The sequence below is a fragment of the Asterias rubens genome, chromosome 4 (assembly GCF_902459465.1).
Source record: "Asterias rubens chromosome 4, eAstRub1.3, whole genome shotgun sequence".
NCBI classification, from domain to species: domain Eukaryota; kingdom Metazoa; phylum Echinodermata; class Asteroidea; order Forcipulatida; family Asteriidae; genus Asterias; species Asterias rubens.
Window position 1 is genome coordinate 22,653,565 of NC_047065.1, and position 18,553 is coordinate 22,672,117.

General features: G+C 39.3%; 1 protein-coding gene across 1 annotated transcript; it reads left to right on the forward strand.

Moving 5' to 3' along the window:
* The first annotated feature begins 6,586 nt into the window (after nt 1-6,586).
* On the forward strand, nt 6,587-18,393 carry LOC117289184 (cystine/glutamate transporter-like). The gene is made up of 10 exons (XM_033770183.1): nt 6,587-7,121; nt 8,083-8,208; nt 9,087-9,189; nt 10,172-10,216; nt 11,858-11,981; nt 12,907-13,010; nt 14,089-14,185; nt 14,802-14,951; nt 15,903-16,080; nt 18,131-18,393. The coding sequence occupies exons 1-10, from the start codon at nt 6,587-6,589 to the stop codon at nt 18,193-18,195; spliced, it is 1,527 nt and encodes a 508-aa protein (XP_033626074.1). The 3' UTR covers nt 18,196-18,393.
* The last annotated feature ends 160 nt before the right edge of the window (nt 18,394-18,553 follow it).

The window sequence follows — 18,553 nt, forward strand, 5'->3', positions numbered from 1 at the left end:
AAACCTTATTGTATTCGCATTGTAAATAGTAAGATTATGTTCTATCAACGCACTACTAAAGTTGAGTTCACAGTTATTGTTAATAATTATATGTTTTATTGTCTAAAACTATGATTCGAACTGCCTCTAGGAACTGGGCTATCTCGCAAATTTAGTTGGCAAGACACTGCTTCAGAGTTAGCATTTTTTAGAAGTGGTGGACACTATACGAGTGCACTGTTTGGTTTGGGTGTATACAAACACATTTAAGCAAACCTAATAGTGTCGTAGCATTGTGTTTGCCATCTTAAAAAAAGCTTATTGATTATGTCGCGGGTTCGAATCCAACGAGTATTATGCTTGCGTTTTTGTTCACAGAACTGCGGAATACACAGAAGTACTGAATACTCATTAACCGAAATTAATACAGTATTATTGGTGTCGTTATATCGTAAGCAATGTCCAAGTTTATTCGTCTTGTACATGAGTGAGTTTTTGTTAAAATTGAAATCAAAGACATGTTCAAGTGATTTTCTAAACGAATACAAAATAAACTGTCTTAATTAATAATTATTATTATCATCAGTTGTATGTGTGTTTTGGATAAAATGAAGTAATTGAAGTATTTGTACAAGTCTAGCAAAGAGAGCGGAGACTTGTTACCAAATTTCAACAATTGAAAACCTCTTTTTCAAAAAAATATTGTTTTCAAACCTCTCGATAATAAAAAATATCAATAGCAATTTGTTATAAACACAATTTCAATGTTGTTTGTATAGTACAAACAATTGATTGTAAACAACAATGAAACAAAATTAAACTTGGGCCAAGAATGCTTATAATAATGGGTGCATTCGTTTAGCTTCCCTGCGTAATCCCCGGTCGTCCCCGGTGCGTTCGAATAGCTTTTGGCGTCATTCCAGGGGCTCACCAAGGTCAGCCCCCAGTGCCCTGCTTGTGGAGTGGGTCACTCGGGGGCTGGCCCCAGGTAAACTACGTCACTACGAGAGCGGTGAGTGGTCGTTCGATTAGCTCTTCTTGTCAGGGGCTCACCTGAGTGAGCACCGCGGGGTAGACGCAGTGAAGCTAAACGAACGCACCCAATATTTGAGAAACCCCATCTACAGTCACGCCAGAACTGTGTGACAATTCATATAGTTTAAATGAAAAACGCAAATGACAGTTGGGCAAGATTCGTAAGGTTTTTGATTACAACAGACACAGAAGGGAATTTTTATTCTCTTCGGAATCGTGTGCAATTAAAGGCACAAACACGTTTGGTAATTGTCAAAGACCATTTTTCTCACTTGATGTATCCCAACATATGCATTTAAAACAACAAATCTGTGAAAATTATGGCTTAATTGGTCATCGAGTTTGCATGAGAATAAGATGCATAATGACAAACTTCAGCTGAAGTCTTTTATAATTTAAAACTACTTTACTTCAGAGGGAGCCGTTTCTCACAATGTTTTATACTATCAACAGCTCTCCATCCCTAGTTACCAAGTAAGTTTTCATGCTCACAATTATTTTATAGTAGGTACCAATAGTGTACCTTTAAACGCCGTACTACAAGGAAAATAGAAAATGACTCAAATTTCCATATTCTACTCCATAAATCTTTACACCCAAATAATCCAATAACAAGAAAGGCTTAAAGGACCACGTTGCATTGGATCGTACGAGTTGATCTATAAAAAGCGTTAAATAACCGTTTGTTATAGGACAGATATTTTCAAAGTGGAATACACCGACCTACTCAAATTTGCCTCGAAATTGCATGTGTTTCCTTTTACTTTGCGAACTAACACGGTCGGCTATTTATATGGGAGTCAAAAATTTGACTCCCATATTCATGGCCGACCGTATTAGTTGATGAGGTAAAAGTAAAACCACGCAATTTCGAGGCATGTTTGTGTGGATCATTGTATTCTACTTTCACAAACATCTTTCTACCATTATGAATTTTATAAGAAACGGTTACAAACGATTTTCAAAGACCAACTCGACCGATCCAAGGCAACGTGTTCCTTTTTAATGGAACAGTACTGTCCTGGCATGTAAACCTTTAGAGCAACTGGATAAAACCGAGCATAAAAGAAATACAGCACCAGTATATAACCTTAATAATCAACAACTTTGATAACGTATACCCGGGAACTTCTGTAACTACGGTAAAACTATCGCAACTGGTAAATAACAAACGTTTCCCGAGCAGGCCATGTGACTTATAAACAGGCCACAAACGTCTCCTAATATTCCATCTTTAGAGATAACAAAATAAGACAAGTCCTACTCACTTTTATACTGCACGCACGGGGAATTAACTGGTTGATGGATGAAGATTAATCTGTGGTTTTAAGTGATTTCGTGGAATTATTGAAGAACATTGATGAAGAACCAGGTGGTTAAGAAAGTGATTGAAATCTTATGGAATTAGGCTGTCGATAGAGGGCGTTTATATACATCACACCAGCGTTTACATTCTTCACAAAAATGGTAGACTGTGAAAATCAACCCAAATTGATTGGAGCAGTGGCGTTCATGTGTTACTTTAGATGTATTCCGTGGCTTTCTAGACTTGTGACAAGTCGTAATGGTCTGTCGCGCTCGCGTCGAGTCGGGGTGGTTCGTAACGATCCAGGTCTCTGCGACCGAATACCACCACTCTCGTGAGATCACTGCTCTCACGCGAAGCTGCTGGTCCTACTCGCTCCCTATTAAATGGGACCGAAGGCGTGAGATCAGTTGTCTCGCAGGTGCAATCAGTCTCACGAGAATACCGCCAGTGTCACGGGAACGCTGTACCGCGATAGACATTTAAAGACTTTAAACAAGTCTATGTTTTTCAGTTCTCCAGTCGTGATGGTTATTATTCGGGTTGGGTACACCCCGTAACTTTGGTGAGGACTATGATTGAAATGTTGCTGTCATAATATGGGTGCAAAGAGGTGTGTGCTCAAGTAAATTTAAAACATCTGTGATTGTACAAAAAACAACCGGCTTAATAATTAAGTGTGTGCCAAAATCCCTCAAACACAACCTTTTTGTAAAACTGCCCCTTCCCTTTCCATACCAGGCTAAGGGGAGGGGTTTTAGTTCACCGACCCCAACCCCCCCCCCTCTCCCCCGAGTGCGCCCCCCTCCTCCGAGTACAAAAACCCACACCACTTGGGTTGTTGCTCCCCCCTCCCACCGTCACCCCTATCTCGGATACTGGTGGGTCAAAAGTCGTTAGTTGTCGCCATAATTGCTCGAAACACACGTACGCCATTTCTAGGTGAGTTCATTTTAAAGGAACATCACAGAATCGGTTAAGAAAACAAATCGTCTAATTAAACATCCCTTGTAATAATTTCTGTCTGAAATGTCATAATTTGATGGGAAATAAATAAAACTTATTTCCCGTCTCGAATTTATCGCTCAGTGAGCGTAAACTCGGACCCAGATGGCCGATCGTTCTCAAACTTATACAGGCTTCAGTTTATGTATATGGTGGATTACATAAAGTGCTTAATACAACAAATATTTGTTAGCCAAAAAACGACATTTTATGTAATGTTACTTTAACAGGGTGTTTACCTGTCGGTGTTGATCGTCACCAAGGATACGTCGGGTCCAGTAAATCAGCTTGTGATTACAATGTCCCCTGCGTCGGCATCAGCAGTTTGGGTTTTATTTCCTCGACGTCAGCAAAATTTCAAAGTGCATATTAAACCAACAATGTCAATACTTGCTTACCAGGCAATTTTTTTTAAGGCAGACAAAGTATTTGTAAGTATTTGTTTAGCTGAGATCAAACGCTCTCAAAATAGTTTCGTTTATCAAGGGGAAAGTAGTGAAGAGTAGTTTGTGTTCTGGAAATACCAGATAAAAACTAATATTTTTTTCTCATTATTAATTCTTGTAAAAATAAATATCGCAGTTGAAGCCAAAATATATCAAAATTATTTTTCTCCACCATGACCATCCTTAGGCCTGCCTAATCCACATAAAGCTGAGAACAAACCTGCAAAAACGTATATTATTAAACTTATCAAAGTCATACAGGCCCTCGAAACAGTTGTGCTATCTGAAGCAAACTCAGGTGAATATGAACTCTTCTCTAAACTGGTGGTACGATCATTTTAAAGGCAGTGGACACTATTGGTAATTGTCAAAGACTAGCCTTCACAGTTGGTGTATCTCAACATATGCATAAAATAACTAACCTGTGGAAATTTGAGCTCAATCGGTCATCAAAGTTACGAGATAATAATGAAAGAAAAAAACACCCTTGTCACACGGAGTTGTGTGCGTTTAGATGGTCGATTTCGAGACCTCAAGTTCTAAATCTGAGGTCTCGAAATCAAATTCGTGGAAAATTACTTCTTTCTCGAAATCTATGGCGAATTCAGAGGGAACCGTTTCTCACAATGTTTTATACTATCAACCTCTTCCCATTACTCGTCACCAAGAAAGGTTTTATGCTAATAATTATTTTGAGTAATTACCAATAGTGTCCACTGCCTTTAACTTAAAAACAGATGGTCGGACGATCACTCCAACTCATTGCACAAAAAAATTACTCACGCATATTAAATGATTTATTTGGTTTGCGGTAACACCGTATGGGTATCTACTCGTTTGGTAGATTATGTGTTTTTGGAGAACATGTCTCGCTTTTAATGTACACATGGTGTTACTGAAGACCGATTGTAATTATATTAAAGGCAGTGTACACTATTGGTAATTGTCAAAGAACAGTATTCTCACTTGGTGTATCTCATCATATACAACCCTGTGAAAATTTGAGCTCAATCGGATGTCGAAGTTGTGAGATATTATACTTCTTTCTCGAAAACTACGTCACTTCAGAGGGTGCCGTTTCTCACAATGTTTTATACTATCAACCTCTCCCTATTACTCGTAATCAAGAAAGGTTTGATGATAATAATTATTTTGAGCAATTACCAATAGTGTCCACTGCCTTTAACCATGCATTGCATCAAATCCCGTACAATAACATAGGATCCTAATATGAGGCAAAACACATTGTTGACTTGCCCCATTACCTCATGTCTTGATGAAGGGGGTAGTATTAAAGCAATAGGTATATAGGGGATGGGATGGGGGGGTACTGTTCCACCACAAGAAGAAACAAATCCAAACGAGTGGGACGGCTCCGAGTGGGACGGCTCTAATGTATGACACATCAATTTTGTCACGGGCCCAACCTTGTTTGATGCAGGGCAAGTTAAGAAAATTTGGGGTGTAATTGTTTTTCATTTGGTTAAACCTTGTTTGGTAGATATACTATGTGCGCTATATTAATATAAGTTGTTAGCCAAAGTTTGGGGCTAAATTTAGGTCCGGGTTGAATGTACATACAATAGGTGTTAATAGATAAAAGCGTTGTGGTTAGTTAGATGTATGGGTCATATTAAGGTACAGGTTTCGGGCTACATTTAGGTCAGGGCTGAATGTAGTAAGAATGTAGGCGTAGATTTTTTGATAAGGGGTTGGGGCTACATATACGCAAAGGTAGCATTTATGTATAGGTTTGGGCTGCATTTGGGGGTAATTTAAGATGCAATGCTGATGTAACGTTAAGGTAAAGCGTTTGGGGTACTTTATGTCTGGGTCACTTTTAAAGTATAACTTTGGGCTACACTTAGTTTTTAAGTACAATATTGGTGTAGCTATAAGATAAGTGTTTGGACCACATAGATCTGGGTCACATTTATGTTGGTTTTTGCTTCGATTCCATACGATTTATTGTTTAACTACAACCTTCAGTGTCAAACAACCATAACATATTAGATCAAAAGTGTATTTCGATTCACCGCTAAAGAGTTTTTATCAGTTATAGTAATTCGAACCTTGGAACGCTCTAAAATAAGATAAAAACATGCATTGTTTCAGCAAACAAAAACTTGGTTAATAAAGGAAACACGATGTTTCCTTTATTTACCAAGTTTTTGTTTGCTGAAACATGGGCATGTTTTTATTTTATTTTAGAGCGTTCCATGGTTCGTGTTTCCTTTATTTACCAAGTTTTTGTTTGCTGAAATCGCTCTGCCACGACACTTCCACCCAAATGTGACCCAGACGTGCAGCCCAATCGCATTATCTAAAAATTACACCAACATTGTACCTAATATTTAACCGCACCTAAATGTAGCCCCAATAAACTTGTATAAAACTGGGTGTTTCGCGCCCGGGCCAATGTATAAACAACGTTTGATCAAATTTAGCCCCAAATCATGTACTTAAGTTTAGCCTGGAGCTAACTGTAGCTCGTATAACCTTTAGAATCTATAGACGCGGCTTTACAACTATGGTTCAATGAGTTTTTACTAAAATGACAATCCGTGTTTTTAATATTTAAATAAAAATAACAGTCCAAGGTGTGCTTTTTGTTATTTGTATACCGGTTACAAATTGACTTAATCTAAGACAACTACTGCATGACTCACCTTTGTACTCAAAATGTCAGTAATGGGATGTTTCGGAAAATAAATAGTTCCATTCAGACTTGAGGTTTTGACGGCTTTGAGTGTCTGTCAAAACTCCATGGGGGATTGTTGTTTCTTTCGACGGGTGGATATCTGTACGAGTCATCATGGATGGCCTGCACATGGCAATACACGAGACTGAAATATCCAGAGCCCATATCAAGAGATGGAACCACGATCCAATACCAGTCCGGATATCGCCGGAGCACGTCGCCAAATTCCACCGGGCCGAAGTGACTCTTGAACGGCAGATCGGGCTCGGTGGATGCATCGCTTTCGTTGTCGGCACCGTGGTGGGCTCGGGAATTTTCATCTCACCGAAAGGAGTGCTGAAAAACACCGGCAGCGTGGGGATGGCGCTCATGGTGTGGGTCACCTGTGGGATTTTATCGGCCATCGGGGCGCTCTGTTACGCTGAGCTCGGAACGACCATCCCGAAGTCCGGTGGAGACTTCACGTATATTCTAGAGACGTTCGGAGCCATTCCGGCATTCCTGCGAGTGTGGACGAACCTGGTGGCCGTTATCACCGCACAGTATGCCGTCATTTCAGTCACCGGGGTCACCTACATGTTGAAGCCTATTTTTGGAGACTGCGAGATACCGTACTTTTTGATTCAGTTTCTGGCTGTATTATTGCTAGGTAATGTATATATATTCCACGACTGAAAAGTGGCGACTCAGTCACAAAAAAGTGTGTTCATACTTTGGAGTCAATGAATATGGGTAAAAATTATTATCCAATAGCTCCTTGTTATAACTATGGAAAAAGGACCTTTTCGCAATAAGGTGCATGCTGGTCTAGCTAGGCCGATCAAGTTTGATCGCCAATATATTAGACCAGCTATACTGACCAGATAGCTACACCGGCTAGGCCGATCACGTTTGATCGCCAGCCTAGCTAGAAAGCATGCACTTCATTCAACAGTTGGGCAATAGGTATTTGCGAAAGGGTCTATAATACAGTAGTAAGCATCCTGCAAAGTTATTTCGCCTAAAATGTCATAGTGATTAGAAATGTAACTCTCTTAAGATCGGCTTTTGGGTTTAAAATTTCAGTGGTGTCCGTTTGTGAATGCTACGGCCATAGATGCGGTTGGCACTCGCTGTCATCGTGCTTAACCTGGGCCCAAATTCATAAAACCCTTTAAAGGCACTGGGCACTATTGGTTATTACAAAACTAAATTGTTACCATAACAACTTATCCTTGCATCGAGCAATGGAGAGCTGTTGTTTGTCTAAACATTGTATGAAGTAATATCGTTTTGGTGTTTGAGAAAGAGGTAGTTTCTCACTCAAATATTGAAATACTTCAGCTGAATCTTGTTTATTTCTTTCATTATTCTCTTCCAAAGTGAGCCCAATATTTTGCACAGGTTTGTTATTTTTATGCATATGCTGAGATAAACCAAGCGAGAATGCTGGTCTTTGACAATTACCAAAGGTGTCCATACAGTGCCTTTAAATTCATTCTAAAAAAAATTTGGTCGCTTTGAGACGCCCTTCGGATTTGCAAAGCGCGCTGTTTACAAACTGATTGTTATTATTATTAGTGCTATTAATATTTTCATTATCATCAATGTTAATACTGTTTGTTTCCCAGTGGCTATATTCTGGTTGAACAGTGTGAGTGTTCTATGGAGTAAGCGAGTTCAGATTATCTCTACAGTAGCTAAAGTCGTTGAGCTGCTTCTCATCATCGCCTCGGGATTGTATTTCATGTGGCTAGGTATACACATGAATGTCTCTAAATTATTCTTAGGGGAAGATAAAAGTAGGGGTGAACAAATCATTGCATGAATGTTCATTGTCTGAATATTCATTGGACATTCATCGAATACGCATTTGCTTATAATCGATGTCCAAATGTTCTGTGCCACTCAATCAAAGAATATTCAGTGCGTGAACATTTTGCTGAATATCCATTGCATGCAAAGCAAAACAACTAATTTTAAAATGAATGTCTCAAAGATTTTCTCAAAAACTGACTTTGATGTCACCTTAAGGGGAGATATAAAATGTGGTGAATAAATCATTGTATGAATGTTTATTGTCTGAAGAATAATTGAATGTTTAAATCAAAGTATATTCATCGATTGAACCTTTTCCTAAGCTAGGGTTAATCTGAAGACGTTAGAACGCATTGAACCAATCTTAGGACAAGTATAAACACTCATCCTTAAAGGAACACGTTGCCTTGGATCGGTCGAGTTGGTCTTTGAAAAGCGTTTGTTATAAAATGCACATGGGTAGAAAGATGTTGTAAAAGTAGAATACAATGATCCACACAAACATGCCTCGAAATTGCACGGTTTTCCTTTTATCTCGTCGACTAACACCGTGTTAGTTCGCACAGTAAAAGGAAAACCACGCAATTTCGAGGCAAGTTTGTGTGGATCATTGTATTCTACTTTTAAAACATCGTTCCAATCATATGCAATTTAAAGAAAACTGTTACAAAACGCTTTTTATAGACCAACTCGTCTGATCCAAGGCAACGCGTTCCTTTAACTAGAAATAGGATTAATCCTAGCGTTTCGTCAAATCGGCTGCTGGTCTTTTTAGGGGGACTTAACTGTTTATTATTCGTTTTTCTATCCAATGCAGGTCAAACTGGTAACCTAAAGCAAGCATTCAAGCCAGCTGTGTACGTGGATCTTAGCAAGCTACCACTAGCTATGTACTCTGGTCTCTTCGCTTATTCTGGATGGTAAAGATCTCACTATGTAATCTTGTTGGCTAGAACTGATTATGTTTTGGGTAATTGTGAGACTGACCCGTAGTGAATCAGGCTGACCGGGGTATGTCAATCTGACTCAGAATGCGGGTTGGGAACAATGGATATGTCTGACCAGGTTTAGGGTAAAGGTGACGACAGACCTGTAGCAAGGTCAGGCTCACCGGGGTGTCTCAACGTGACTCAGTATGCGGGTTTCATTTGAACAGTAGGTCTGACCAAGGTAAAGGACAAGGTGAGAAAGACCCGTGACAGAGTCAGACTGATCGGTGGTGTCTGAACGTGACTCAGAATGTAGGTAACATACATTTAAAGGATGGTTCTGACCAAGGTCAGGGTCAGGGTCGTGATAAGACTGACCCATGGCAGAGTCAAACTGAGCATGGGTATGTTTCAATCTGACTCAGACGGTGACATAGAAATATTTGAAGGATAAGTTTGACCAAGGTCAGGATCACGGTGAGACTGACCCGTGGTAGAGTCAGACTGAATATGAGTATGTTTCAATCTGACTCAGGATGCGAGTTAGAATTTAAAACATTTGAAAGATAGATCAGACGCAGGTCAAGGTCGCGGTGTTACTGACCCGTAGCTGAGTCAGGCTGACCAACAAGTATCTTAATGTGACTCAGGTGTGCAAACACATTAGAAACATTTAAATGATGAAGTTTGAACCGGGTCACGATCAATGTGAGTCAGTTGGTGAGTCTGGATGACTTGGGACTGTGTTAATGTGATCGTGACACAGGAATCTAGTATCCGGAAACGTGTGCGAAATATTATATTAGACTATAAGGAGATGCCTGTGTTCCTTTTTGTTTTAACATGTTTCGCTTAATTATTTTCTCTTTTTCTACTTATTTATTTTTTATTTTTTCAATAAAGGTATTTGTGAGTTCTCCCACCATTTAAAATGATTATTTAATTTCAATGTCGTTATGATTAATTTTTGCAGGCAGTTTCTACCATCATTTACCGAAGAAATTGTGAATCCTTCAAGGTAAAGTTTATCAAAATATAACTATACTCGGGTATAATATGAGCGTTCTACAGTCCTGGCCATATCTCGTTGGGCCCCCTGTCACGCCCCGAGTCGTCTTTCCCCGACCTCGGCGGCCATGACCTTCGGTAGTTGTTGGTAGTTGTTGGACAAACAGAGAATTGAAGGCAAAGGAAACAAGTTTGTATTTACAAGAAAAAATACCGATTTATTTACAATTTACATTAAAGTGTGTCTTCACAAATGTAATAAAATAAACGTTGTCCTATCAATGACTTTCATTAATGGTTGCCGGTTACTACAATCTTCTCTTTCTCTCTGCGTGTGTCTCTTTCGGTTTTAGCTTAACATCACTCCCATCACGTCTTCCTAGTCTTTGGCACTGGGTCGTATCTCTGCCCGGCCTTCTGTTAGCCCTCAGTTTAGCACATCAACTCAAGTGTGGCGTTTTAACCCTTGCGGGAAAAACCCTGTAATAAGCAAATACACCCAAATCTACATTTACAAAACTTAAAGTAAAATAACACATTATCAACTTATGATCAATGTTTTCTTTACGGTAGTTCGACAACGCACTTCCAATCTTTAACGCACTTCCAATCTTTAACGCATGAATTCAAATCAATGCTATGTACAAAACTTTCTTTCCACGACTTCCTCGAACAATTAAATCAAAGTAAATCACAGTTCTATTGAGAAGGGGTTCCACAATTAAATACAACAAAACTGAATTTCATTAACACAATCTATTTGAAATAAATAACATTATCAATAGCTACTTACAGGTCGATTTGTCGATCCTGGTTTCTACAGTGGCGGGTCTCTTCAACAAAATTTCGGTGTGTCTCACTCGCCAGAACAAACTGCGTTTGAAAAAACTATGCAACTAAGGCTGGATGACTGTATACAGGGCACTCAATAACCCATAAGCAAAATACAGGAGTTCTCAATAACTCGATCGTCGAGGCTGACAGAGTCCTCTCCTCGGGAATCTCAAAATGCAAAGTCACACACCTAAATTTCTGTTCCCCTTAAATTAACACAAAATACATTCCCGCTGTAAGATCTCGTGACTTGCACGCATTCCAAACCTTTAACATAAAAGATGCCTTAAAACATCCGATGCCTTCTTGGCCAATCAGAACCTTTAAACTGCCCCAAAAGTTTACTAACCTTTACAGAACTTGAACACAATGACAAGAAAATGCCAAGTCATGATTGCGGCGCTTTGGCCATAACTATTTAAAACCTTGTTTCTTCCTGTATTATACATAACGGCCAGCAAACTGAGGAAACTTAAGTAATTCTTTAAAAAACTTATATCACTCCGTGACACCCCCTGCCCCTTTATGTTGGTTCTGATCGTTCGGTCTTTTGCGTTCCAGAGAGCGGTGGGCGGGGGGCAGGGGGAGAGAATGAATTTTGTCAGTGGGAACTGTACATGGAATGGTTTTACGAAACGTTCGCAAAGGCGCCCAAGCATTTGGGGCGGGATTGTTGCCCTAATGTTGACGGTATCCCGATGTTGTCAATAAATTTTTCACTCATGTTCCCTGGCTAAACATATTATTGTATCACAATAAAATCTCCAAAGATAACTGAAATGATAATTTCTTTCAATTATTGATTTGTTATATGCAGGAATATCCCTCTAGGAATCATTATATCAATGATATTCGTCACCAGTACGTACCTATTGGTCAACTTGGCATACTTCGTGGTGCTAGATCCGCTAGAGGTACTGTCTGCGGAAGCCGTTGCCCTGGTTAGTAACAACTGATGTGCTTGGGGAAATAGTTGCTGAGAACGGAGCCTCAAGCCGAATGAATCCAAAGCTGAAGCCATGGTTTCGAAAAGGCCATATGTTAGCGGTCTCCATATCTTATAAATATCTTAGTTAAAGTCACCTGGAAATAGAATTGTATTTCTTTCAAACATAAGAGTATATGCTTACGAACAATAAAACAATTTTTTTAGTAATTGTTTGTCACGATTTATATGTTTAAAAAATATATAAAGTTGTTTGGGGGCTGACTCCGCCTACCCCTTTTGTGACGTCAATCGAGGCAGACTTTGCCTGCAATGCGTATAGTAAACACACGTGCAAAGTACATGTACATGTACGTCCAAGTCGTGTGTTGGTACATTTCAAAAAATGATTTTCTGCATTCAGCAGCAATACACCTGGTCGGCATTGCCGGAAAAAACAAAACATTTTTTTTGAAACGTACAAGCTCACGACTTGGTCCGTACATGTACTTTGCAATTGTGTTTACATAAGAACTGATTTTTTAAAACCTTAGTTAACTGTTTATTCACATTCCACTCATCAAAACACATATATTAGTGACAAAAGCTTTATTTTGAAAAAAAAAACCAGGTGACTTTAAGGGTGCCAGTTAAAAGCCAGACTCTCCTCTAAAAGGTATTTTTTTAAATGAGCTCTACCAACTGAGATATCTATGTTAGCGGTCTCCTTATCTTATACATTACCTTAGTTCAGAGTCCAAAAGCCAGTTTGACCCTCTTCTTAGGTATGTTTTGAAATGAGCTGCAGGTTAGGTTCTCCTCGACGTTTCAAGTAGTGTAATCTAGTGGTCTTCAGAAGATCTTGTTTTCATGAAGTCTAGATCACACATTGATGGATGTAGGCTTTGACATTTTTTTGTGCCTTTTTTCTTCTTTTTTAGACGTTCAGCTCACGCGTTCTCGGTAACTGGGCTCTCGTCATCTCCATCGCCGTACCCTTATCCTGCATCGGATCTATCAATGGACAGATATTCAGCTTTGCGAGGTAATTCGTTTCAGACGTTTTTTTTTGTACTCTGTTTTTAAGCAAATCAGGGGTCGATTTCACAAAGAGTTAGGACTAGTCCTAACTTAGGACTAGTCCTAGGAGATGACAAATTGCATGGGTAGTCCTAAGTTAGGACGAGTAACTGGTCCTAACTCGAGACAAGACTAGTCCTAACTCTTTGTGAAATCCACCCCAGGTTGAAACCGTTTTTAAAGAAATCGATTCTAGAAACATGTATTCCGTTTTTTAAGGTGAAATTGTTGTCAGACTTTTTTTCCATGGAGTTTGTTTTCAAAAGATGGGTTGAAAACTTTTTTTTTTTATAGTAAACGGTTCTGAGATATTCGGATTTGCGAGGCACATTGTTGTTTGACGTTCTTTTTTTAGGACTTTGTTTTTAAGGCGTTTTGTGTTCTTCTCTTTATAACCGGATATAGGGAATTACTAATCAGCCGGGTTGGTAGCCGTTCGCATGCCTGGGATTGTTCCTTGGTCGGTGGGCTAGAAGGGCGGCAACCTCTAGCGGGAAGTTGCTCATCAGCCAAGCAATGACTTGCCTCCAACTGGGCCTAAATGTTACTGTTATGACGTGTTTAGATGGAATGTTATAGCTATAAGTTAGAAACTCTTGTTACCGGACAAGGGTACATGAAAGTGATGAGCAATGAGCAGGACCATAATGTAATACAGCTCTTGTGCTGATTTTTGAATCCTGTATACAGATCATTAAATAAATAAATAAATAAATTGAAATAAATAGCCCAAGAATGGGACCAGATATTTGGAATGCACTCAGTCATTCAGATGTTTTATAATGCACTTCGAACATTCAGGAATATACACAGAATTTTCATTCCGATGGCATTCTGGTTCATTCTGCCTTTGGTGTGTGACTAGGGTATAACAAATGTGTGCGCCTTGAAGAAAAGTGTGAAGAGCCATTAAGCCCAACGTAAAGGTGCGGTTTCATGAACGCTTTGTACGGTGCAGGTCATAACATCTCGGAGCGATATGGTCAGATTTCGGCTGCGTAGATTTCTATCATTAATGTTGAAAACCGATTTATCTTATACAGGATTCTAATGGTATCATCACGTGAGCATTGTATGCCTCGCATTCTGGGAATGATCCATGTACATAATAAGACACCTCTTCCTGCAGCAATCGCAGCCGTAAGTGAATGGTTTTATTTACTGTAAGTTTGAGCAAGGCAATTACTCAATTGTGTTTGGGAGTTTTGATGAGTTTGTCTATATTTTGTGAGAACTGAAAAGGGACAAACGCTATTAAATTGTTTTCACTGCGCCCATCTACTCATTAAAGGCACTGGACACGCTTGGTAATTGCCAGAGAACATTTTATGCATAAATAGCAATGTGAAAATTTGGACTCGATTGGTCATCAAAGTTGCAAGATAATTATGAAAGAAGTATAACCTAATGGCACAAAAATATCGTGTTCTTTCAAAAGCCTTACTAGGGTATAATGAGAAAATACGTCTTTCTTAAAAACTACGTTACTTTAGAGGGAGCTGTTTCTCACAATGTTTTATACTATCAACAGTTCTCCATTGCTCGGTACCAAGTAAGTTTAAAATGCTAAAAACTAATTTGAGTAATGACACAAGATCATCCTTTTAGGGATCGTTTCTATAATAGTATGTTTCTTCTTGACCAACGTACGCAAATCAGGACTACGAGTCGTAGTGTTTACACAAAACTGCACAATCTGATACGGCAATACAATAATAAAGTCTTTAAAAATTGGTATACAATGTGCTTTTTTTAGTTTCCAATAGCAGTGGCCATGCTGATGAGTAGAAATATACAGCAACTTGTCGACTACATGAGCTTCACCACGTGGCTGTTAGTCTCCGTCGCAGTCGCTGTTATACCTTACTCAAGATGGAAGTACCCTGACTTACACAGACCATTCAAGGTAAGTAAAGATGCTATAAAGGCGTGTTGTGGTCTAGCTGCTGTTATAAGAGCAGTGAGCACCGAATTCAAACTCTGGTGTCTCTTTTTATTTAACAGAGTGTGGGTTCGAGTCGCAGTCATGACACCTGTGTCCTGAAAGACCTGCCGGCTTGAACGAAAATGTCAAGTCGTGAACTTTGCTGAATTTCACTTAAAATGTTTTTAATGAACAAGAAAATCGAGTCATATGACTATAAATAGATTTCAATTGTGTAAAAAAACAATAATTTCGAATGCCCTTATTCAGCACTTTTCTGAGAGATTTGAGAAAGCACTCTCAAAACGTCATAGTTGGGAGCTCCAATTTGTAAAGCCGCGTTGTTGCAAACTGCCTGACAAGTGTTTTTAGTTTTTCAAAACCTTTAGGTTGGGGCTTGATTTTTTAAACGATAATTACGCCGAATTCAGAAGTGTACACATATAAAAATTACATTAAAATAATGAACAAGTGCATTTTAAACAAGTTAAAATAACATTTCCGTCGAAAACATTCCGCTCAGGTAGCTGTTGAAGCAATACACTTTAGGAAACCTGTGTAGTTTATTTACATTTGTTAAGGTACTGGACACATGTTCATATATGTTAATTTTGCATCGGGAATAAAGAACATCAATTTTGGTTTTACCCTGACATCGATGTGTGTATGGTTTCGAATGGTTTGGGTTTCATTAATAGTACATCGAATAGGTAAACAAATAAACATTATGGGGATTTGGGTGAGAACCAATTTATTGACTTGTTGATCGATTAATGACTCATTTAATGAGGTTCCAATCACCATGCAAATCATCTTATTGCATGGTATAACACACATCAAAATTAATAATGTCGGGAACGAATACAATACAAAACAAGAATGGTTAGGACTTTACTAATCGATTAATTGATAGATGAATTGATTATTTTGCAGGTTCCAATTATCCTGCCAATCATCTTCATCACATGTGCGTTAGTTGTGGTAGCTACTTCGTTGTATTCGTCCCCGTCAGACAGCGGCTTTGGTTTCATCATCGCACTATCGGGGATACCGTTCTACTTTATATTCGTCAAATGGCAGTCCAAACCAGCGTGGTTTCTGAAAGCAATGGGTAACGTAATTTGTTTACATTTTTGTTTTATTATCGTCAATACTTTTTCACATTATGATCTCGTTCTTCTTCTTCTCTCGTGTCCAATGCACTGTCAACGTCCACTGATGTACACACTTTTGTACCCCGCCGCCGGGTGTTCTGTGTCAGGTCAGAAGGGTCATTGACGTCACCGGACGCCATTTTGAATGTGGCATGGTAGCACTTTATGGTTGCTTGGTGTTCATTGGTGTCACCAGACGCCATTTTGAATCTCGCATGGTAGCACTTTATGGTTGCTTGGCGTCACACCGGACGCCATTTTGAATATCGCATGGTATCACTTTGTGATTGCTTGGTGTTCGTTGACGTCACCGGACGCCATGTTGAATGTCGCATGGTAACACTTTATGGTTTCTTGGTGTGCATTGGTGTCACCGGACGCCATTTTGAATCTCGCATGGTAGCACTTTATGGTTGCATTGTGTTCATTTACGTCACCGGACGCCATGTTTAATGTCGCATGGTAGTACTTTATGGTTGCTTGGTGTGCATTGGTGTCACCGGACGCCATTTTGAATCTCGCATGGTAGCAATTTATGGTATGGTTGCATTGTGTTCATTTACGTCACCGGACGCCATTTATAATTTCGCATGTTAGTACTTTACAAACGCGTGCGAAGTTTTCAACCAAAATATATAATGCCCTTAAAAATAACATTGTGGACATAAGTGGGGAAAAAAGAAAAGCAGCTGATAAATCAAAATCATCTTCTTAAAACAGAAAACACATTGCTTTCTGTATACGTACTTGGTACAGGCCTTCTAAATGGTTTTGTTCATAGGTTGAGTGCTTCTTCCTGTTGCGAGTTTCAAAATGGCTACTGCTGTGATGACGACCTAACCGTCTTGCACACGCAATAATAATGTAGGCAGGACTAGCTTTCAGTCAGTAATAACAGCGACTATGTGTTTGAATTAATAACTTACAGATTTCCAAAATGGCGACGCATTGGCTGTTTTTTTAATTTCTATCCGGTTCATATCAGATTCAATTACGACTTATAATTATTTTATAATACGTTTAATGGTGGCGATGCTATTTGCTAAACGGCAATTCGGTGTGCATTTAGCGGCTAATTTACAATAACGGACTTTACACGTCTGATCGTGGCATTAGATCAAAGTGCATGCAACTGTATAAATATTAGTATTAATATACATTGCACTGGAAATCAACAATTCCAACGAACTAATGGTAAACGGTCCACGGTCCGCAGTTTTTTTGTTCATGTAAACACTTACCTCTGCACTCATGTAAACACTATCAATGTACCTAAGAAAAAATACTGTGTTAGAAGTTTATAATAGGATTTTTCAAGTTTCACGATTTTACAAAAGTATTGTTCTCTCATAATATTAGATCGTTCATTTTGAGGGATTTTACTGATGGTAACAATGGGTGCGTTCGTTTAGCTTCCCTGGGTCGACCCCGGTGTGTGGCGGTTTTTTTTTCCAGGACGAACGTGGGTAACTATCTGCACATGTTCGTCCTGGAAAAAACACCGTCACACACCGGGGTCGACCCAGGGAAGCTAAACGAACGCACCCAATAAACCCCCTTTTCAGAATAATGCAACGCATTTTAGTCAATGTACCAGTAGATGTCTATGGGGAATTGTCTTTGTGTGCGTGTACACCATACGGTTGGTTAGCACAGGTTGAAAGAAAGCGATTCAAAAGAGGGCGCTATCAGGTGAAATTGGGAGACTTTTGGGATGCTTGGTGGCAGCAGACTTACCAGGTAAAATCCATTGTTATCGGTAATGTGCGCATGCTCAGAACTACGTAAACAATGTAAATTTACCTGGTAAGTCTGCTGCCACCTAGCGTTACAAAGTCTCCCATTCTTCATAATGGGCGGGGGGGGGGGGCAGAACTTTCTGCCAAACCGGTGTTGAAAGAGAACTTGTCCCCCAGCTTTTACTTTAAACCTCCTTAAATGTTCACCTTTTCTTGGACCATGATAATTTGTTTAACGTTTTTTCTTGATTGTTTTCACCCACTACAGATTCACTGACGTGTTTTATGCAGAGATTTCTCCTTGTAGCTCCAGAGGAAAAGAATTCTGACTAGAAGACGTCCCAATTTGCAGATTGCATAAATAATCCTTCCCGGCGAGCTTTAAGTTAAAGATCATCGATGCGGCTTTGAGCTCACTGACGAACAACCGAAAGGGGGTTGTTTGCAGAGTCAAGAGGTCATGGGGCATATAGACGATGTGACCTGTGACATCACATGTTTATAAAAGAGATAAACATGACTCCCCATGAAAAATTACATAACCATTATAACCATGTGCAAGTTTAAAGCCATTGGACACTTTCGGTAAACAGTATTGTTCAAAGGCCCACACTTCGTATATCACAACTTATAATATATAAAATAACAAACCTGTGAAAATTTAGGCTCAATCGGTCATCGGAGACGGGAG